The sequence below is a fragment of the Hemitrygon akajei genome, chromosome 6 (genome assembly GCF_048418815.1).
Source record: "Hemitrygon akajei chromosome 6, sHemAka1.3, whole genome shotgun sequence".
NCBI lineage: Eukaryota > Metazoa > Chordata > Chondrichthyes > Myliobatiformes > Dasyatidae > Hemitrygon > Hemitrygon akajei.
In genome coordinates, this window is record NC_133129.1 from 100,970,187 (window position 1) to 100,993,602 (window position 23,416).

Here is a 23,416-nt window from a genome sequence, read left to right on the forward strand (position 1 = left end):
TCTGACCCCGGGAGTGTGTGAGGGACGGTGAGGGAGCTTCACTCTGTGTCTGACCCCGGGAGTGTGTGATGGGACGGTGTGGAGGTAGCTTCACTCTGTGTCTGACTCCGGGAGTGTGTGATGGGACGGTGTGGAGGGAGCTTCACTCTGTGTCTGACCCCGGGAGTGTGTGATGGGACGGTGTGGAGGGAGATTCAGTCTTTATCTGACCCCGGGAGTGTGTGAGGGACAGTGAGGAGGGAGATTCACTCTGTGTCCAACACCATGACTGTGTCCAACACCAAGCTGTTCAAAAGAAGAAATCTAATAAAAAGGAAATATTTTATTTAACACCAGAAGAGGCTGAAAGTCCCGAAGTTTGGAACAGAGGCAGAGACGAGGATGCAGGGAAACGGCGGGCAGCTGTCAGCAGAGATCTGAGCGGTCAGCATTGGACTCTCATTCCAGTTTCTTTGTTCTCATTGTGGTCACCAGGGTGAAGCCCAGTGACAGGAGAGCCCATGACAGTGGCACTGAGGCTGAGGCGGAGTGTCGCCCTGGGGGCAGTACCAGTCCAGTGGGTTCCTCAGATGTCCAGGTCATCATCAGGATCTTCCTCGTCAAAATCGTCGCTGGCGTCGGGCTGGTAGTGAATCTTTCCCCGGCCTTCTCCTTGTAAGAGGGCAGCCTTCCTGCTCCGGCAGAGAGCGATTGGGAGAGGGGGAGAGAGAGAGAGATGCAGAGGGACGGGGGAGTGATGGATAGAGAATGGGAGGGGAGAGAAACGGTCAATGCACACTTTCTGGGCTCATCCCCTCCCTCACCGCACTCGCATCCGTTCTCCCTCCCCCATGACCACCAGTTCAGACAGTGCTGTGGGAGGGAAGGTAGGACCGGGGGTGGAGAAGGGGAGGGGAGACCAGGTTTACTTTGATGGTGAGACACGACACATACCTGGCGGGAGAGAGGTGGTAAGGCAGTGGCACGGACGAGCGGGCTTGCTGCTCCTCTGCCGTCAGCCGCAGGTTGAAGGTCAGGTCTGCGGTGGGGTCCGTCTGAGAATCACAGAACAGGGACACGTGATGGTGGGGAAACAGACGGGGAGAAGCACCAGGAAGTTGTGGAGTGGGCAGCGTGAGTGGGAGAGGAGTGGGGGGGTGAGCGGGGGGGTGAGTGGAGGGTGAGTGGGGGGGGTGAACGGAGGGTGAGTGGGGAGGAGTGGGAGAGGAGTGGGGAGGCCAGTGGGAGGGGAGTGGGGGGGAGTGGAGGGTGAGTGGGGGGTGAGCGGAGGGTGAGTGGGGGGGAGTGGGAGAGGAGTGGGGGGTGAGCGGGGGGGTGAGTGGAGGGTGAGTGGGGAGGTGAGTGGAGGGTGAGTGGGGGGGGAGTGGGAGAGGAGTGGGGGGAGTGGGGAGGTGAGCGGAGGGTGTGGAGGGTGAGTGGGGAGGTGAGTGGGGGGTGAGCGGAGGGTGAGTGGGGGGGAGTGGGAGAGGAGTGGGAGAGGAGTGGGGGGTGAGCGGGGGGGTGAGTGGGGGGTGAGTGGGGAGGAGTGGGAGAGGAGTGGGGGAGGAGTGGGGAGGTGAGCGGAGGGTGAGTGGGAGAGGACGGGGTGGAGGGTGAGTGGGATGGGGGGTAACGAGGTGCAGCGGAATGGGAAGGGGTATGTGGAGAGGACGAGCAGAGCTGAAGTCAAGGGGGGACGGTGCCAGTGAGGAATTCTGAGGGGGAGACACTACAGGTGCGAGGAACACCACCCTCTCGGAGGGGTCGGGAGATGTGATACCTTTACCGATGTCTCTGTTGGCGTCTCCTCCGGGAATGGGACCCCTGCAGTCCTCAGTCTGAGACCGTCCTCCACTGTGAAATACTCCACCTGCGGCAGAGGGCAGGAGGGTTTACCCTGTACTCGCTGCACTCCCTCACCCCTACCTCCATCACATCCACCTACAAACCCCAACCCACACCAAATCCCACTCCCTCCCACTATAGCCCTCATCCCCTCCATCCCCACTACACCCCTCACCCCTCCCACTATACCCCCAACATATTCCTCCCTCCCTCACCTCAACCCCTCCCACTACAGCTCTCACCCCTCCTACTTTAACCCTCACCACCTCCCTCCCTCACTACACCCCTTCATCCCCTCCCTCCCCTCCACTCTTCATCCCCTCCCCCCTCTCACTATACCCTCTCCCGCTCTCACTATAGTCCCACCCTCCCACTCCCAGTATACCCCTAACTCCTGCCAAGGGTTCAAGAGGGAGAGTGGAAGGGTTTGAGTGGGAGGAGGGAGGGGTTTGAGCGGGAGGAGGGAAAGGTTCGAGTGGGAGGAGGGAAAGGTTCGAGTGGGAGGAGGGAAGGGTTCGAGTGGGAGGAGGGAAGGTTCGAGTGGGAGGAGGGAAGGTTCGAGTGGGAGGAGGGAAGGGTTCGAGTGGGAGGAGGGAAGGTTCGAGTGGGAGGAGGGAAGGGTTCGAGTGGGAGGAGGGAAGGGTTCGAGTGGGAGAGATACTGACCGTCCTGTGGACTTTTCCTGACTTCCTCCTGTGGAAGCAGGTTGCAATGGCATGTGCTGGAAATTCCCGGCAGCACTGGTGACCCTGGGGGACAGGGGTAAGTGACACCACCGCGTTTGCCATCTGAGCCACGACCTCCAGTTCCTGGGGCTGGTGCAGGTCAGCGTGGAGCAGGCCCAGCACCCGCCCCGTCCCCAAACCTGAGGAGAGAGCAGAGAGGGGCTCTGGGTCCCGCTCACTGAATCCCAAGCAGACTGCCCTCCACTTGCTGCCCCTCCCCGATCTTCCGCTCTTCCCAAAGTGGAACCGAGTCTGAGCTTCACAATCTATGTATGACCTGCGACCTACATCAAGAGCTGGTCACTTATGACCTCTGAACTGAGTGTCATTAATCTTTCATCAGAATCAGTGACCTTTGACCAGCAATATACACAATTTCAGTTACCTTTGACAGAAAGCAATGACCTCTGACCTGAGTCAACACTTGGTGAACTCCATCAAGAATCTAGTGACCTCTGATCTGTCTTAAGAGCCAGTGACCTGTGACCCCAGCAAAAGAACACCATTCCCTGCCTGTGATGTGAAACCCCTGACCTTTGACCTGGGGCGGGTGGCTCAGCAAAGGGTCCCTGACCAGTGACCTAGGGGTCACAGTCCTGCACTCCAGACGATGACCGGTGCTGGACAGGGAATCGAGGCTCACTGACCTGCAGAGGCAGCTCTCCGCTGGAACGTGTGTAGGTCTCGGCAGAGGGTCGCGGCCCTTCTTGCCTGCAGCAGTTGGCTGAGGGAATCCAGCACGAGCATCCAGCGCGTTCCCGCCGATCCCAGGTCCATTTCCAGCCGGGACACCATCTCTGGGCCGGTGAAGCGCTCCAGGGGGAGGGCATCGCTCTGCTCCCAGTGTAGGGGGTCGCTGAAACCATCCTCAAACCTCAGCCTGAGTGGGGAGGGGGTAAGAGTCAGTCCATTCCCAGAGCCCCCCCAAACCAAGTGAACCCCACCTATCCTCATTCCCAATCCCAGCTGATTTCTCCCACACCCTTCACCAGGAGACAAGCACAGTGCCAAACTCCCACAGGACCTACCCATCAACAGGATCCACATATCACACACCTGCCTTCTGCCTCCCATCACCCTCACCCCCTCCTCCGTCACTCTTACCCCCTGCTCAATCCACCCATCACCTACTGGCCTGACTCAAACCCTCCCCACGATCAGAGCCTGACCTGTTCGCTCCCCACAGGCGGCGCTCACACCAGAGTCCCGGTTTGTTGCTCCCCAGTATTGCCCTGATCCTCGTGACTCCTCTCCATACCAGGCCCGCCAACTCACCTCGCCCTCACGCTCTCATCCAGCCCCTCACAGAACTCTGACGTCGAGAGCTCGAGGGTGGCCACGCGGATACACTCCTCCCTGCAAAGAGTGGTAAAACAACACACAATGTCACCGGCGTCTCAGCCTCGTACAGGCCCTTCAACTGACTGTGGACCTCAGACACCAGTCCCTGAGCTGGGTGTCAATACCTCTGAGGATCTACCCCGGGCCCGACATATCGATACAGCTACAAAGAAGGCAAGACAGCAGCTATATTTCATTCGGAATTTCAGAAAATTTGGTATGTCACCGAAATCTCTACAGGTGCAGCGTGGAGAGTATTCCAACTGGCTGGAGTATTACACCATCTGGTACAGGGAGGTCACACCATCTGGTACGGGGAGGCCACACCGCCTGGCATGGGGAGGTCACACGCCTGGCACGGGGAGGCCACACCGCCTGGCACGGGGAGGCCACAGCGCCTGGCATGGGGAGGCCACACCGCCTGGTACGGGGGGGTCACACCGCCCGGCACGGAGAGGCCACAGACAGGATCAGGAAAAGCTGTGAGGTGTTGCAAACTCAGGCAAAACCTATACCACATCTTCTCCACCTCTATCAAGTCATCTCTCATCCTTCTTTGCTTCAAAGAGAAAAGCCCTAGCTTGCTTAACCATCCCTCATAGGACCTGCTCTTTAATCCCAGCGGCATCCTGGTGAATCTCCTCTGCGTCCTCTCTACAGAATCTAGTTCAATATGCAATGCCAACCTGTAACAGTTGTGTGCCTCTGGGTGCCATCCTACCCCCAGACTCCCAACATCGCCACCAGACCTGGCACTTACCGCAGAGCCGCACCCTTCACCAGACTCTTGATCAGACTCCGACCCTCACACTTCAGGCTGTCTGCAGCAGGAGGGGAGGAAGAAGAAATGATAAGCAGTCAGCCCCAGCGTTACCAGCCAACTCTGATCCAATCAGACCCACCTTCCAGCTCATGTCAACTGAGCCCCGAGTCAGAATCAGGTTCATTATCGCTGACATTTGTGGGGAAATTGGATGTTCTGCAGCAGCAGTCCAGTGCAAAGACATAAAAATATACTACAAGCCACAATCAGAAACATAGAATAAGTTGGAGCAAAAGTGAGGTGGTGTACATGGGTTCAGTGTCCGTTCAGAAATCTGATGGCAGAGGGGAGGAAGCTGTTCCTGAATCATTGAGTGTGTGCCTTCAGGCTCCTGTACCTCCCTCCTGACGGTAACAGTGAGAAGAGGACGTGTCCTTCCTTACATGTCCTGTACCTCCCTCCTGACGGTAACAGTGAGAAGAGGACGTGTCCTTCCTTACATGTCCTGTACCTCCCTCCTGACGGTAACAGTGAGAAGAGGACGTGTCCTTCCTTACATGTCCTGTACCTCCCTCCTGACGGTAACAGTGAGAAGAGGACACCTGGGTACACAGAGAACATCTAAATTCAAAACACCACCATCCATCTCCCTACAAAACAGGATGCTCTCAATTCTGTTCTCCTGAAAGAGTGACACCACAGAACGAGAAGCAGCTTTATTATCAGGGAGAAATCTGTTTCATTATTTACTGAGATACAGTGTGGAAAAGGCCCTTCTAGCCCTTTGACCACGCCACCCAAAATTCACTGTAAGGAACATACAAAACGAAAACAAGTCACGCACAAACAGCCAAGGTCTATGTGAATGTTTTCCGGTCTAACATAAACTCCAACCCCAGTCAATCTCCAATATCCTTTCTTGATTTTGAATCCCTCATTTCAGTCTCCCCTCCCTCCAACGAGACACCATTTCCCTGGACAGAGAGGACTGGAATTGGTTTTTTATTATTATTACCAAGGTATGGTGATATGCTTGTACAGGTTGGTGGTTAGTGTAATGTTTTACAGTGCCAGTTATTGTGATTCAAGCCCAATTCCCGCCTGTCACCTCCAAGGAGTTTGTGCGTTCTCTCTGTGACCGCGTGCCCCGTCCCCTCCCATAGTCCAAAGGCGCGAGTACAGGTCAGCTTCAGATTGACGGGTTTACTGTACACCGTCAGGATAGGACTACTGAGTCACTCGAAAGCAGAGGTGGAGGAATAAGCCTCATGATCGACTCCTCTTGGTGCACAGTGCCGTCCCAATTCTGCTCATCAGACCTGGAATATCTCGCAGTTAAGTGTCATCCATTTTATCTGACACGGGAGATTTCTGCGATCATTTTGATAGCGGTATACACTCCACCTCAGGCCAGTGTCAAACAGAGCAACGGGATCAACATGCACGAAACAGTACACACCATCATTCTGGGGGATTTTAACCAGGCCAGTCTGAAAAATTCACTAAGCAATTACCATCAACAGATCACTTGCAATACCAGAGGAAACAACACACTGGACCATTGTTACACCGCCATCCAGAATTCCTACCGTGCTATTCCACGCCCTCACTTCGGGAAGTCTGATCACCTGGCTGTACTTCTACTCCCTGAGCATAGGCAGAGACTGAAGACTGCAGACCCAGCAGTAAGGACCAATAAGGTTTGGACAAGGGAAGCACAGGAGCGCCTACAGGACTGCTTTGAATGGGTGGACTGGACAGTATTCAGGGATCCATCTTTGAATCTGGATGAATATGCTGCAGTTGTTAAAACCTGTGTGGATAAGTGTGCGCCTACAAAGCTTGCTGTACACTCCCAAACCAAAGGCCGTGAATGAACCAGGAGGTCCATTGTCTGCTGAGGGCTACATCTGTGACATTCAAGGCTGCTGACCCAGGTCTGTATCAGAAAATCAGGTATGATTTGCTGAGGGCTATTTCAAGGGCGAAGAGACAATTTTGAACGAGGTTGGAGATGACATCGGATGCACGACAACTCTGGCAGGGTTTGCAAGACATTACTTCCTACAAAGCGAAACCCAGTAGCTTGAATGGCAGCGATGCTTCACTACCAGATGAACTCAACACCTTCTATGCCCGTTTTGAAAGGGAGAATCTGTGAAGATCCCTGCTGCACTGGTGACCCTGTGATCTCTATTTTGGAGGCAGATGTCCAGAGGGCAGGACCTGGTAAGGCTCTGAAAACCTGTCCCAATCAACTGGCAAGAGTATTTCAGGACATTTTCAAACTCTTATTGCTATGGTCAGAAGTTCCCACCTACAAGTATACCAGTGCCTAAGAAGAATAATGTGAGCTGCCTTAATGACTATCGCCTGGTAGCACTCACATTGACAGTGATGAAATGCTTTGAGAGGTTGGTTATGACTAGACTGAACTCCTGCCTCAGCAAGGACCTGGACCCATTGCAATTTGCCTATCGCCACAATAGGTCAACAGCAGATGCAATCTCAATGGCTCTCCACATGGCTTTAGACCACCTGGACAACACAAACACCTATGTCAGGATGCTGTTCATCAAATATGGCTCAGCATTTAATACCATCATTCCCACAATCCTGACTGGTAAGCTATGGAACCTGGACCTCTGTACCTCCCTCTGCAATTGGATCCTCGACTTCCCAACGGAAGACCATAATCTGTGCAGATTGGTGATAATATCTCCTCTTCGCTGATGATCAATGCTGGCGCACCTCAGGGATATGTGCTTAGCCCACTGCTCTACTCTCTCTATACCCATGTCTATGTGACTAGGCAAGCTCAAATACCATCTATAAATTTGCTGGTGATACAACCATTGTTGGCAGAATCGCTGATGGAGACGAGAGGGCGTACAGGAGTGAGATATACCAACTAGTGGAGTGGTGCCACAGCAACAATCTGGCACTCAATGTCAGTTAGATGAAAGAGCTGATTGTGGACTTCAGGAAGGGTAAGACAAAGGAACACACATCAATCCTCATAGAGGGATCAGAAGTGGAGAGAGAGAGCAATTTAAAATTCCTGGGTGTCAAGATCTCTGAGGTCCTTGTCTAGACGAAAATATCGATTAAGCTATAAAGGCAGTGGCTCTATTTCATTAGGAGTTTGAGGACATTTGGTTTGTCACCAAAAATACTCAAGCTTCTACAGATGTACCATGGAGAGCATTCTGACAGGCTGCATCACTGTCTGGTATGGAGGGGAGAGGAGAGCATTCTGACAGGCTGCATCACTGTCTGGTATGGAGGGGAGAGGAGAGCATTCTGACAGGCTGCATCACTGTCTGGTATGGGGGGGAGGGAGAGCATTCTGATAGGCTGCATCACTGTCTGGTATGGGGGGGAGAGGAGAGCATTCTGATAGGCTGCATTATGTCTGGTATGGGGGGGAGAGGAGAGCATTCTGACAGGCTGCATCACTGTCTGGTATGGAGGGGAGAGGAGAGCATTCTGACAGGCTGCATCACTGTCTGGTATGGAGGGGAGAGGAGAGCATTCTGACAGGCTGCATCACTGTCTGGTATGGGGGGGAGGGAGAGCATTCAGGCTGCATCACTGTCTGGTATGGGGGGGGAGAGGAGAGCATTCTGATAGGCTGCATTATGTCTGGTATGGAGGGGGGAGGAGAGCATTCTGACAGGCTGCGTCACTGTCTGGTATGGGGGGGAGAGAGGAGAGCATTCTGACAGGCTGCATCACTGTCTGGTATGAGGGGGAGAGGAGAGCATTCTGATAGGCTGCATCACTGTCTGGTATGAGGGGGAGAGGAGAGCATTCTGATAGGCTGCATCACTGTCTGGTATGGGGGGAGAGGAGAGCATTCTGATAGGCTGCGTCACTGTCTGGTATGGGGGGGAGAGAGGAGAGCATTCTGACAGGCTGCGTCACTGTCTGGTATGGGGGGGAGAGAGGAGAGCATTCTGACAGGCTGCATCACTGTCTGGTATGAGGGGGAGAGGAGAGCATTCTGATAGGCTGCGTCACTGTCTGGTATGGGGGGAGAGGAGAGCATTCTGACAGGCTGCGTCACTGTCTGGTATGGGGGGGAGAGAGGAGAGCATTCTGACAGGCTGCATCACTGTCTGGTATGAGGGGGAGAGGAGAGCATTCTGATAGGCTGCATCACTGTCTGGTATGAGGGGGAGAGGAGAGCATTCTGATAGGCTGCATCACTGTCTGGTATGGGGGGAGAGGAGAGCATTCTGATAGGCTGCGTCACTGTCTGGTATGGGGGGGAGAGGAGAGCATTCTGACAGGCTGCATCACTGTCTGGTATGAGGGGGAGAGGAGAGCATTCTGATAGGTTGCATCACTGTCTGGTATGGGGGGGAGAGGAGAGCATTCTGACAGGCTACGTCACTGTCTGGTATGGGGGGGAGAGAGGAGAGCATTCTGACAGGCTGCGTCACTGTCTGGTATGGGGGGAGAGGAGAGCATTCTGACAGGCTGCATTACTGTCTGGTATGGAGGGGAGAGGAGAGCATTCTGACAGGCTGCATCACTGTCTGGTATGGGGGGGAGAGGAGAGCATTCTGACAGGCTGCGTCACTGTCTGGTATGGAGGGGAGAGGAGAGCATTCTGACAGGCTGCGTCACTGTCTGGTATGGAGGGGAGAGGAGAGCATTCTGACAGGCTGCATCACTGTCTGGTATTGGGGGGGGAGGAGAGCATTCTGACAGGCTGCGTCACTGTCTGGTATGGAGGGGAGAGGAGAGCATTCTGACAGGCTGCATCACTGTCTGGTATGGGGGGAGAGGAGAGCATTCTGACAGGCTGCATCACTGTCTGGTATGGGGGGGAGAGGAGAGCATTCTGACAGGCTGCATCACTGTCTGGTATGGGGGGGGGAAGAGCATTCTGACAGGCTGCGTCACTGTCTGGTATGGGGGGAGAGGAGAGCATTCTGACAGGCTGCATCACTGTCTGGTATGGGGGGGAGAGGAGAGCATTCTGACAGGCTGCATCACTGTCTGCTATGGGGGGGAGAGCATTCTGACAGGCTGCATCACTGTCTGGTATGGGGGGGAGAGGAGAGCATTCTGACAGGCTGCGTCACTGTCTGGTATGGGGGGGAGAGGAGAGCATTCTGACAGACTGCGTCACTGTCTGGTATGGGGGGGGAGAGGAGAGCATTCTGAGGCTGCATCACTGTCTGGTATGGGGGGGAGAGGAGCGCATTCTGACAGGCTGCGTCACTGTCTGGTATGGGGGGGAGGAGAGCATTCTGACAGGCTGCATCACTGTCTGGTATGGGGGGAGAGGAGAGCATTCTGACAGGCTGCGTCACTGTCTGGTATGGGGGGATGTGAGCATTCTGACAGGCTGCATCACTGTCTGGTATGGGGGGAGAGGAGAGCATTCTGATAGGCTGCGTCACTGTCTGGTATGGGGGGGAGAGGAGAGCATTCTGACAGGCTGCATCACTGTCTGGTATGGGGGGAGAGGAGAGCATTCTGACAGGCTGCGTCACTGTCTGGTATGGGGGGGAGAGGAGAGCATTCTGACAGGCTGCATCACTGTCTGGTATGGAGGGGAGGAGAGCATTCTGACAGGCTGCATCACTGTCTGGTATGGAGGGGAGAGGAGAGCATTCTGATAGGCTGCGTCACTGTCTGGTATGGGGGGGAGAGGAGAGCATTCTGACAGGCTGCGTCACTGTCTGGTATGGAGGGGAGAGGAGAGCATTCTGACAGACTGCGTCACTGGCTGGTATGGGGGGAGAGGAGAGCATTCTGACAGGCTGCATCACTGTCTGGTATGGAGGGGAGAGCATTCTGACAGGCTGCATCACTGTCTGGTATGGGGGGAGAGGAGAGCATTCTGACAGGCTGCATCACTGTCTGGTATGGAGGGGAGGAGAGCATTCTGACAGACTGCGTCACTGTCTGGGATGGGGGGAGAGGAGAGCATTCTGACAGGCTGCATCACTGTCTGGTATGGGGGGAGAGGAGAGCATTCTGACAGGCTGCGTCACTGTCTGGTATGGGGAGAGAGGAGAGCATTCTGACAGGCTGCGTCACTGTCTGGTATGGAGGGGAGAGGAGAGCATTCTGACAGGCTGCGTCACTGTCTGGTATGGGGGGGAGAGGAGAGCATTCTGACAGGCTGCATCACTGTCTAGTATGGGGGGGGGAAGAGCATTCTGACAGGCTGCGTCACTGTCTGGTATGGGGGGAGAGGAGAGCATTCTGACAGGCTGCGTCACTGTCTGGTATGGGGGGAGAGGAGAGCATTCTGACAGACTGCATCACTGTCTGGTATGGGGGGGAGAGGAGAGCATTCTGACAGGCTGCGTCACTGTCTGGTATGGGGGGGGAGAGGAGAGCATTCTGACAGGCTGCGTCACTGTCTGGTGTGGGGGGGGGGAGAGCATTCTGACAGGCTGCATCACTGTCTGGTGTGGGGGGGGGGAGAGCATTCTGACAGGCTGCGTCACTGTCTGGTATGGGGGGGAGAGGAGAGCATTCTGACAGGCTGCGTCACTGTCTGGTATGGGGGGAGAGGAGAGCATTCTGACAGGCTGCATCACTGTCTGGTATGGGGGGGGGGGGGGGTTTACTGCACAGGACCGAAAGAAGCTGCAGAAGGTTGTAAATCTTAATCAGCTCCATCATAGGTACTAGCCAATGTAGCACCCAAGACATCTTCAAGGAGCAGTACTTCAGAAAGACGGTGTCCCTCATTTGGACCCCCTCACCCAAGAAATGCCCTCTTCTCACTGTTACCATCAGAGAGGAGGTACAGAAGCCTAAAGGCACACACTCAGCGATTCAGGAACAGCTTCTCCCCTCTGCCATCTGATTCCTAAATAGCCATTGAACCCATGAACTCATTAAAAAAATATATATACAGTCGGCCCTCCTGATCTGCGAGGGATTGGTTCTGGGACCCCTCGCGGATACCAAAATTCACGGATGCTCAAGTCCCTTATTCAACCTGTCTCAATGCAGTGGACCTTGGGACCCAGCGGAACACGACCTTATTTAACCTGTCTCAGTGCGGTGGATATTAGGACCCAGCGTCAGAACTCTGAATTCGCAGTGTTTCTGTTCACGAAAATAATCATGATCACAATTGAAAATAAAGTGGAAATATTAAAGCGATTGGAAAGAGGTGAAACGCCAACGGTCTTTGGAAAAGCGTTAGGCTACAGTCAGTCAACGATCAGAATAATTTTAAAGGATAAAGTGAGAAAGGCTCTGCCCCAATGAAAGCTACAATTATTACTAAGCAACGCAGTGGTTTAATTATTGGGTTTTGGGTTTTTGATCCTCCACATCAACCCGGCACAAATGAAGAGCGATCTATCACTGGATCGAACTGGAGCCTGGCGCTGAAACATATGTTCCAAGTGTTTTATATGCATAGAAAGGTAAATTATATACTATATACTAAGACAAACGTTTGACTAACTGACGCTAAATAATACCGGATGTACCTGTTCCAACTTACTTAGTAAGAGAACTTCCGATTTTTTTCGATCCCGATCCACGATAACCCACGCACATCCTCCCGTATACTTTAAATCATCTCTAGATTACTTATAATACCTAATTACAATGTAAATGCTATGTAAACAAGTTGTTATACTGCATTGTTTAGGGAATAATGACAAGAAAAAAGTCTGTACATGCTCGAACAACAAGTGCTGGAAGAGCACTTGCGGGTTTTCGCGATTCGCGGTTGGTTGACTTCGCACATGCGGAATTCGCGGATAAGGAGGGCCGACTGTATGATTTGTTTTTGCATTATTTTTAATGCAACTATTTAATATACATATATACTTACTGTAATCATTTACTTTTTTTCTGTATTATCACGCATTGCATTGAACTGCTGCTGGTAAGTTAACAAATTTCATGTCACTTGCCGATGATAATAAACCCGATTCTGTAAGTTGTGGGCATGCTATGTTGGCGCCAGAAGTGTGATGTCTCTTACGGGCTGTCCCCAGCACATCCTCAGACTGTGTTGGTTGTTGACACAAACAATGCATTTCACCGTTTTGATGTATGTGTGACAGGTAATCTTTAGTCTTTTATTACGCAGTACAAGGGAAAAGAATAACAATGCAGAATTACGTGTAACAGCTACAGAGAAAGTGCAGTGCCTGAAAACAATAAAATGCAAGATCATAGCAAGGTAGATTGTGCGGGCAAAAGTTCATCATATTATACAAGGAGTTTGTTTAAGAGTCTGACAACAGAGGGATAGAAGCAGTCCTTGGGCCTGGTGGTCTGTGCTTTCTGGCTTTGGTACCTTCTGCCCAGTGGGAGAGGGGTAAAGGGAGAGCACAGAATGAAGAGGGTAGAGATCAAAAGGGAGACGGGCAGGGCAGAGTAAGGTCACCCCCACCCAGTCACTGAGCCGAAAATGTTTGGGGAAATTCACATTATTTTACATTTGTCCACTAAAGCGCACAAGAGAATGGATCTGACGTGCAACATCTACAGAGTTCCTCTGACCCATCGATACTCATGACACAGACCACGGCATCTGTGACCACTGACCCCATTCCTGTGACCCAGAATCTGTATACTGAGGTATTTATGACACGTTACACCCCACACCACTCCTGTATCTGTAACCCTGCAATTCCCGGTATCTGTCACCATCCACCAGTTTCAGTACCTGTCATCTCTGACACCCAACCCCACGATTTCCAGCGTTCCTGACCCCAGTGCTTGTCACGACCCATAACCCTCGTGACCTAGAAGATGTGACCCCTGACCCTTGTACCTCTGACCCCAGGTATCCATGATCTCCGATGTCCCTGACCCCGGTGCCTGTCACGACCCACAACCCTCGTGTCCTGGGAGCTGTGACCACCCCCAATACCTATGACCCGCGTACCCCCGACGCCTACTAACCCCAGTTCCAGCAGCTCTGACCCCCCGGCCGCGGTGTACCACACCCCCGATACCTGTCACTACCACCAGCCCCTCCGGCCCGGAGCCGCCGCTTAGACCCGACAACATCTCAGCCGCCGCCGGGCGATGGGCGCGGAACTATTGCGTCATCAGATCCGGGGTCCTCCATTGCTTCGGGGAAGCCTGCGCCGCGCCTGACAATTCGCAGTTGCCCCGGGTAACGCTCTCTTCACTTTTTACGGCGCTTTGGAGGTGGATTATCGCCACCAACTGGAGTGTGGAGAGCTAGGGGGAAAACCCGCACTACTGCTCTTTCAAAGGAAAGCTAAATTACCCCAAAAGCCCTATAGATCGTAAGTAATGAAAGACGATGCTGTGAATCAAAGTCACTCCCATAACAAAGTTTTAAAAATTAAAACTATCAACCACAAAGATTGTAATGAAGCCTGCATATGATTTGCTTCACACTGTAATTCTACATGTTCAACTGTTTCATAACGATGACGAGATCTACACACCCCAGAATAATGTTTCCCAGCAAGAAATAAGGAATAATTAAGCCTAGCAGGCCCAAAGTCAACAGTGTGCTGGAGGAATCGTGGGGAGAGAGGGGGTTGAGCGGTGACTGCGGAGAATGGCCTCGGCTGACGACTTGTAAACCGTAATCCCGGGCTACTGAAATCTCACAGCAGCAGCTGGCATCAGATTGACAGAGGGATGACATTTCGGTCAGGGGTTCCCGACCTTTAACATTAACCGAGGGGTCAGTGCTTACCAAGTTAAGAGCCCATGGTATTACCGGAAAGTTACTGGCATGGTTACAGCATTGGCTGATTGGTGGGAGGCAGCGAGTGGGGATTAAAGGATCCTTTTCTGGTTGGCTGCCAGTTACTGGTGGTGTTCCGCAGGGGTCGGTGTTGGGACTGCTGCTTTTTATGCTGAATATAAATGATTTAGATGATTTGCAGATGATATGAAGATTAGTGGAGGGGCAGGTATTGTTGAGGAAACAGGTAGGCTGCAGAAGGACTTAGAACAATGGGCAAGAAAGTGACAAATGAAATACAATGTTGGAAAATGCACTGTCATGCACTTTAGTAGTAGAAATAAATATGCTATTTTCTAAACAGGGAGAAAACACAAAAATCTGAGATGTTGAGGGACTTGGGAGTCCTTGTGCAGAACACCCCGAAGGTTAACCTCCAGGTTGAGTCGGTGGTGAGGAAGGCAAATGCAATGTTAGCATTCATTTCAAGAGATCTAGAATACAAGAGCAAGGATGTGATGCTGAGGCTTTATGCCCTGGTGTGGCCTCACCTTGAGTATTGTGAACAGTTTTGGGTTCCTCATCTAAGGAAAGATGTGCTGGCATTGGAGAGGGTTCAGAGGAGGTTCACAAGGATGATTCTGGGAATGAAAGGGTTATCATATGAGGAATGTTCGATGGCTCTAGGTCTGTACTGGCTGGAATTTAGAAGGATGAAGGGGGATCTGTAGAAATTTTCAAGGGTTTTCGGTGACATGCCAAATCTCCTCAAACTCCTAATGAAATATAGCAACTGTCATGCCTTCTTTATAGCTGCATCGATATGTTGGGCACAGGATAGATCCTCAGAGATGTTGACACCCAGGAACTTGAAACTGCTCACCCTCCCCACTTCTGATCCCTCTGAGGACAGGTGTGTGTTCCCTCATCTTACCCTTTCTGAAGACCACAGTCAGTTCTTTGTTCTTACTGACATCAGGAAGGGGGGAGAGTTACCCGGATTCTCTGTCTCAGGAGGTCGTCACACCCTTAGATTAGCTGTCTGAAATTCGGCCTGTGGTCAGGGTGTGACGGCAAGTGAGTTGGGTAGTGGGATCCAAGAGACAATGCTGGAGGAGCTTCAGCCCTTGAGCTTGTCCAACAGGTCTGAGATTCTTGCTCCCTGTGTGGATGAGAGTGGGGTCTGTAGGAAGGATGAGCAACCTAACTGTGGCACCGTAGTTCAGGGAGCCATTCAAGAGGGGGGAAAGAAGAGAAATGTGGAGGTAATTGGGGATAGCATAGCCAGGGGAAGAGACAGAGTTCTCTGTCGTGAGGATGGAGTGTCTTGAAGGTTGTTGCCTGCCTGGTGCCCATGTTAGTGACATCTGACCTGCAGAGGAATTTGCAGTGGGAGGGGAAAGATCCAATTGTTGTGATCCATATGGGTAGAATGAGGAAAGAGGTTCTGCTGAGGGAATTTGAGCAGCTAGGGACCAAATTAAAAAGCAGAACCTAAAAGGTGGTAATCTCTGGATTACTACCTGAGTCATGTGCAGATTGGCATAGGGTCAAGAAGATTGGAGAGTTAAATATGTGGCTCAAGGATTGGTGTGGGAGAAGTGGGTTTGAATTCATGGGAAACTGGCACCAGTACTATGGAAGGACGGAGCTGTTCCAATGGGATGGGCTCTACCTGAAACGTAATGGGACCTGGATCCTAGTGAATCGCATAACTAGGGGTGTGGATAGGGCTTTAAACTAAATAGTAGGGAGGTGGGTTCTACACATTGGAGAAGTATGGATAAAGAAAAAGAGAAAAGTGTGGATAAAGATAAAAAAAGAGAAAATTAAGAGTGGAGTGAAGAAAAGTCAAGTGCAAAAGAGAAGAAGTTTACAGGATTTTAAAAGCACAATCAGTGTATGGGCACTTTATCTGAGTGCCTGTAGTATTTCAAACAAGCTCAGTGAACTTGTGGCACAAATCAGTACAAAGGGGTGTGATTTAGTGACCATTACGGAGATGTGGTTGCAGGGTGGAGAGGATTGGGAATTAAATATCCAAGGATATCAGGTAATACGGAAGGTAAGGGAGATGGGGTAGTGCTCTTAACTAAAGGTGAGATCAGGGCGATAGTGAGAGACGATATAAGGAGCAGAATGTTGAGTCCATCTGGGTAGAGATTAGGGATAGTAAAGGGAACAAATTATTGGTGGGAGTTGTCTATCGGCCACATTACAGTGGCACAGACAATAAACAGATTGTAAGAATGGAACAGCAGTTTTCATGGGGGACTTTAACTTGCACACAGATTGGGTGAATCAAGTTGGTCAGGGCAGTCTTGAGGAGGACTTCATAGAATGGATCCCTGATGGCTTTCTTGAACAGCATGTTACTGAACCTACAAGGGAATGTGCTATCTTAGATCTGGTACTGTGCAATGAGACAGGATAGTTAGTAATCTTGTAGTTAGGGATACTCTTGGAAAGAGTGATCATAGTGTGAGTGAGTTTCTCATACAAATGAAAGGTGCAATCTAAAACCAGTGTATTATGTCCAAACAATGGAGACTACAATGGGATGAGGGAGGATTTGATTAGTGTAGAATGGGAACACAGGCTATATGGTTGACGAACAGTGGAAGACTTTCAAAGAGATTTTTCACGGTGCTCAACAAAAGTATATTCCAGTTAAAAGCAAGGACAGTAAGGGTAGGGAGAGCCAGCCATGGATATCTGAGGAAATAAAAGAAGGCATCAAACTAAAAGCTCATGCATACGAAGTCGCCAAGAGTGGTGGGAAACTAGAAGATTGGGAAAACTTTAAAACAACGAACCACTAAGTGAGCAATAAAGAAAGGGAAGATAGATTATGAAAATAAACTAGCACAAACTATAAAAACGGATGGTTAAAGTTTTATAATTATATAAAGTGGAAAAGGGTGGCTGAAGTGAACATAGGTCCCTTGGAGGACAAGAAGGGGGAATTGATATTGGGTAATAAGGAAATGACGGAGGCGTTGAGGGACTATTCTGTGTCAGTTTTCATGATGGAGAACACACCTAACATGCCAGAGGGAGATGTTATGGATGCGATGGGAGGTGAGGACCTCGACACAATAGCTATCACTAAAGAGTAGTGCTGAGCAAACTTGTGGGCCTGAAGATACATCAGTCCCCTGGTCCTGATGGAATGCCTCCCAGCGTACTGAAAGGAATGGCAGAAGTTATAGTAGAGGCTTTAGTGATGATTTACCAAAATGCTCTGGACTCTGGGTAGGTCCTGGCAGATTGGAAGACAGTAAATGTCACACCACTGTTCAAAAAAGGATGTAGGGAAAAGGCAGTTAGTTTAACATCTGTAGTTGGGAAAATGCTTGAAGCTGTCACTAATGAAGAAATAGTGAGGCATCTGGAAAGAAATGGATCCATCAGGCAGATGCAGCATTGATTCAGAAAAGGCAGGTCCTGTTTGACAAATTTACTGGAGTTATTTGAGGATATAACAAGCACAGTGGTTAGAAGGGAACAGATGGACATTATTTACTTGGATTAACAGAAGGTGTTTGATAAGATGCTGCATAAAAGACTTATCCATAAGATAAGGATGCATGGAGTTTGGGGGGGGGGGGTGATGTATTAGCATGGATAGAGGATTGGTTAACTAATAGAAAGTGGAGAGACAATAGACAACAGGTGCAGGAGTAGGCCATTCGGCCCTTTGAGTCAGCACCGCCATTCAATGTGATCATGGCTGATCATCCACAATCAGTACCGTTTCTGTCTTCTCCCCATATCCCTTGACTCCACTATCTTTAAGAGCTCTATCTAACTCTTTCTTGAAAGCATCCAGAGAATTGGCCTCCACTGCCTTCTGAGGCAGAGCATTCCATAGATCCACAACTCTCTGGGTGAAAGGAGTTTTTCCTGAACTCTGTTCTAGATGGCCTACCCCTTATTTTTAAACTGTGGCCTCTGGTTCTGGACTCCCCCAACATCGGGAACATGTTTCCTGCCTCTAGCATGTCCAATCCCTTAATAATCTTATACGTTTCAATCAGATCCCCTCTCATCCTTCTAAATTCCAGTGTATACAAGCCCAGTCGCTCCAACTTTTCAACATATGATAGATAGTCCTACCATCCTGGGAATTAACCTCATGAACCTATGCTGCACTCCCTCAATAGCAAGAATGTCCTTCCTCAAATTTGGAAACCAAAACTGAACACAATACTCCAGGTGCGATCTCACCAGGGCACTGTACAACTGCAGAAGGACCTCTTTGCTCCTATACTCAACTCCCCTTGTTATGAAGGCCAACATGCCATTAGCTTTCTTCACTGCCTGCTGTACCTGCATGCTTACTTTCAGTGACTGATGTACAAGAACACCTAGATCTCGTTGTACTTCCCCTTTTCCTAACGTGACACCATTCAGATAGTAATCTGCCTTCCTGTTCTTGCCACCAAAGTGGATAACCTCACATTTATCCACATTAAACTGCATCTACCCACTCACCCAACCTGTCCAAGTCACCCTGCATTCTCCTAACATCTTCCTCACATTTCACACTGCCACCCAGCTTTGTGTTATCTGCAAATTTGCCAATGTTACTTTTAATCCCTTCATCTAAATCATCAATGTATATTGTAAATAGCTGTGGTCCCAGCACCGACCCTTGCGGTACCCCACTAGTCACTGCCTGCCATTCTGAAAGGGACCCATTAATCCCTGCTCTTTGTTTCCTGTCTGCGAAACAATTTTCTATCCATGTTAGTACCCTACCTCCAATACCATGTGCTCTAATTTTGCCCACTAATCTCCTATGTGGGACCTTATCAAAGGCTTTCTGAAAGTCCAGGTACACATCATCCTCTGGCTCTCCCTTGTCCACTTTCATAGTTACATCCTCAAAAAATTCCAGAAGATTAGTCAAGCATGATTTCCCCTTCGTAAATCTATGCTGACTTGGACTGATCCTGTTATTGCTATCCAAATGTGCCACTATTTCATCTTAGACCATAAGACAAAGGAGCAGAAGTCGTCCATTTGGCCCATCGAGTCTGCTCCGCCATTTTATTTTTTAAAAATTTTTTTAAATTAGTTTTTCAAAACATTTTACAAAATTAAAAACCCCAAATCCCAGTGAGGAGCATTAATACAGAGCAAGGTTAAGCATACAATAATAATATGCTACAAAGGAAGAGAATTTAACAAAAAAGCACCTAAATTAAAGACAAGTGAGCTTAGTGTCCTCCCCAAACCCCACAACACGAGAAAAAAAAACAATTCCAGACCAACCACCACACAATATAGAGAGTATAAGTCTGGACAGTCAAACTCCCAGACTGTGAATACACTTAGCAACAGAGGATAATAATGCCTACTACCAGGAAAAAAAAGGGAGCTGAAAGCAAGGGACCGAAAAGAAAAAAAACCCTAGTCAAGAGGAAGGTTATGAAAGTACTCGATAAAAGGCCCCCAGACCTTATGGAACTTTAAATCCGAATTGAGAACTGAATAATGAATTTTTTCGAGGTCCAAGCAGGCCATAATGTCGTTAAGCCATTGCGCATGAGTGGGCGGGGCAACATCTCTCCATCTAAGGAGGATCAAGCGTCTCGCCAGGAGAGAGGCAAAGGATAGTATTCGGCATTTGGTCGGACCCAGACATAAATCTGTCTCGCCCCAAAAACCGAACAGAGCAATTAAGGGGTTAGGTTCTAGGTGCTGATTCAGAATACCCAATAGTGTAGTGAAGACATCTTTCCAGAATTTCTCCAAGCTAGGACAGAGCCAGTACATATGGATGAGAGAGGCCACGCCCCTCTTGCATTTATCACAGAGCGGACTAATGCCAGGGTAGAATCGAGATAGTTTAGATTTAGACATATGGGCTCTATGAACAATCTTAAACTGTAAGAGACAATGGCGAGCACAAAGAGAGGTTGAGTTAACCGACTTGAGAACTGAGTCCCAGCTCTCCTCGGATAAGGTGATATTTAAATCCTGCTCCCAGGCCATTTAAATTTTATCCACAGGGGCCCGTCGTAAGGCTGCTAGTTTATCTTGGATAATTGAAATTAAACCTTTACCTAGTGGATTAATGGAGAGAAATAGGTCCATAGCATTTTTCGCAGGCATTTCAGGAAAGTTAGGAATTAAAGGAGCAGTGAAGTGTCGGATTTGAAGATATCTGAAAAAGTGAGCATTAGGCAGGTTGAACTTAACAGAGAGCTGTTGAAAAGAAGCAAAGCGGTTATCAATGAAGAGATCTTCAAAATGTCTAATGCCCTTCCTGTACCAAACATGGAATGCTGAATCGAACGTAGTAGGTAAAAAAAAGGTGATTATGTGCGACAGGGCTAGAAATGGAAAACCCTTGAAAACCATAGCATTTCCTGAACTGAGCCCATATACGCAAAGTGTGTCTAACCAGAGGATTAGCTATTGATCTGGGCAGACTGCTAGGGAGTGCAGAGCCAAGAAGTGCAGATATAGATAATTCTTTAGTGGAGCTCAACTCCATTGCCACCCAGTTAGGGCACTCAGGTTGACCGTGGAAGAAAGACCAGAAGGCAGCACAACGTATATTAGCTGCCCAGTAATATAAGCGAAAGTTAGGTAAAGCCATGCCACCCTCTTTTTTAGATGCTCCGCCATTTTATCATGAGCTGATCCATTCTCCCATTTAGTCCCACTCCCCCTGCCTTCTCACCATAACCTTTGATGCCCTGACTACTCAGATACCTATCAATCTCTGCCTTAAATACACCCAATGACTTGGTCTCCACTGCCGCCCGTGGCAACAAATTCCACAGATTCACCACCCTCTGGCTAAAAAAATGTTTTTGCATCTCTGTTCTGAATGGGCGTCCTGCAATCCTCAAGTCATGTCCTCTCGTACTAGACCCCCCCACCATGGGAAACAACTTTCCCACATCCATTCTGTCCATGCCTTTCAACATTCAAAATGTTTCTATGAGGTCCCCTCTCATTCTTCTAAACTCCAAGGAGTACAGTCCGAAAGCGGTCAAACGGTCCTCATATGTTAACCCTCTCATTCCCAGAATCATTCTAGTGAATCTTCTCTGAACCCTCTCCAATGTCAGCACATCCTTTCTTAAATAAGGAGCCCAAAACTGCATACAGTATTCCAAGTGAGGTCTTACCAGTGCCTTATAGAGCCTCAACATCACATCCCTGCTCCTATACTCTATTCCTCTAGAAATGAATGCCAACATTGCATTCGCCTTCTTCACCACCGACTCAACCTGGAGGTTAACCTTAAGGGTATCCTGCACGAGGACTCCCAAGTCCTGTTGCATCTCAGAACTTTGAATTCTCTCCCCATTTAAATAATAGTCTGCTCTTTCACTTCTTCTACCAAAGTGCATGACCGTACACTTTCTGACATTTTAATTCATTTGCCACTTCTTTGCCCATTCCCCCAATCTATCCAAGTCTCTCTGCAGACTCTCTGTTTCCTCAGCACTACCGGCCCCTCCACCTATCTTTGTATCATCAGCAAACTTAGCCACAAAACCATCTATTTGATAATCCAAATCGTTGGTAAACAATGTGAAAAGAAGCGGCCCCAACATGGACCCCTGTGGAACACCACTGGTAACTGGCAGCCAACCAGAATGGGATCCCTTTATTCTCACTCTGTTTCCTGCCAATCAACCAATGCTCTATCCACATATGTAACTTTCTCGTAATTCCATGGGCTCTTATCTTGTTTAGCAGCCTCATGTGCGGCACCTTGTCAAAGGTCTTCTGAAAATCCAAATACACAACATCCACTGCATCTCCCTTGTCTAGCCTACTTGTAATTTCCTCAAAAAATTACACTAGGTTTGTCAGGCAGGATTTTCCTTTGAGGAAACCATGCTGAGTTCTGCCTATCTTGTCATATGCATCCAGGTACTCCGTAACCTCATCCTTGACAATCGACTCCAACAACTTCCCAACCACTGATGTCAAGCTAACAGGTCTATAATTTCCTTTTTGCTTCCTTGTCCCTTTCTTAAATAGCAGAGTGACATTTGCAATCTTCCAGTCCTCTGGAACCAGGCCAGAATCTATCGACTTTTGAAAGATCATTGCTAATGCCTCCGCAATCTTCACTGTTACTTCCTTCAGAACACGAGGGTGTATTCCATCTGGTCCAGGAGATTTATCTACCCTTAGACTATTCAGCTTTCTGAGTACTTTCTCTGTTGTAATTGTGACTACGCGTATTTCTCTTCCCTGACACCCTTGAATGTCCGGTATATTGCTGATGCAAAATACTCGTTCAGTTCCTCTGCCATCTCCTTATCTCCCATTACAATTTCTCCAGCATCATTTTCTATTGGTCCTATATCTACTCTCACCTGTCTTTTACTCTTTATATACTTGAAAAAGCTTTTAGTATCCTCTTTGATGTTATTTGCTAGCTTCCTTTCATAGTTCATCTTTTCCCTCTTAATGACCTTCTTAGTTTCCTTCTGTAAGCTTTTAAAAACTTCCCAATCCTCTGTCTTCCCACTAAATTTTGCTCCCTTGTATGCCCTCTGCTTTGCTTTTACTTTGGCTTTGACTTCTCTTGTCAGCCACAGTTGCATCCTTTTTCCATTCAAAAATTTCTTCTTTGGAATATATCTGTCTTGCACCTTCCTCACTTTTCACATAAACTCTAGACACTGCTGCTCTGCCGTCCTTCCCGTTAGTGTCCCTTTCCAGTAAACCTTGGCCAGTTCCCCTCTCATGCCACTGTAATTTCCTTTACTCCACTGAAATACCGACACATCGGATTTCGGCTTCTCTTTCTCAAATTTCACAGTGAACTCAGTCATGTTGTGATCACAGCCTCCTAAGGGTTCCTTCACTTCCATCTCTCTAATCACCTCTGGTTCATTACACTATACCCAATCCAGTACAGCCGATCCCCTAGTGGGCTCAACAACAAGCTGTTCTAAAAAGCCATCTTGTAGACATTCTACAAATTCTCTCTCTTGAGATCCAGTGCCAACCTGATTTTCCCAATCCAATTGCATGTTAAAATCCCCTCCAATTATCATAACACTGCCCTTCTGGCAAGCCTTTTCTATTTCCTGTTGTAAT

The 23,416-nt window shown here is 49.4% G+C and overlaps 1 protein-coding gene across 3 annotated transcripts; it reads right to left on the bottom strand.

Annotated features, from left to right (window-relative positions):
• Nucleotides 1–302: 302 nt before the first annotated feature.
• On the bottom strand, nt 303–13,723 carry elp5 (elongator acetyltransferase complex subunit 5). Of its 3 annotated transcripts, none has more exons than XM_073049014.1 (8): nt 13,617–13,723; nt 4,651–4,711; nt 3,825–3,905; nt 3,197–3,429; nt 2,490–2,689; nt 1,766–1,849; nt 934–1,034; nt 303–671 (listed from the first exon to the last, which is right to left on the bottom strand). In XM_073049014.1, exons 1-8 carry the CDS (start codon nt 13,669–13,671, stop codon nt 566–568), a joined length of 921 nt encoding a protein of 306 aa, XP_072905115.1. In that variant the 5' UTR covers nt 13,672–13,723; the 3' UTR covers nt 303–565. The 3 variants fall into 3 exon arrangements, with proteins under 3 accessions (XP_072905115.1, XP_072905114.1, XP_072905116.1); XM_073049013.1 differs by having other exon boundaries at nt 1,760–1,849; XM_073049015.1 differs by lacking the exon at nt 3,825–3,905 and having other exon boundaries at nt 1,760–1,849.
• Between the last annotated feature and the right edge of the window lie 9,693 nt (nt 13,724–23,416).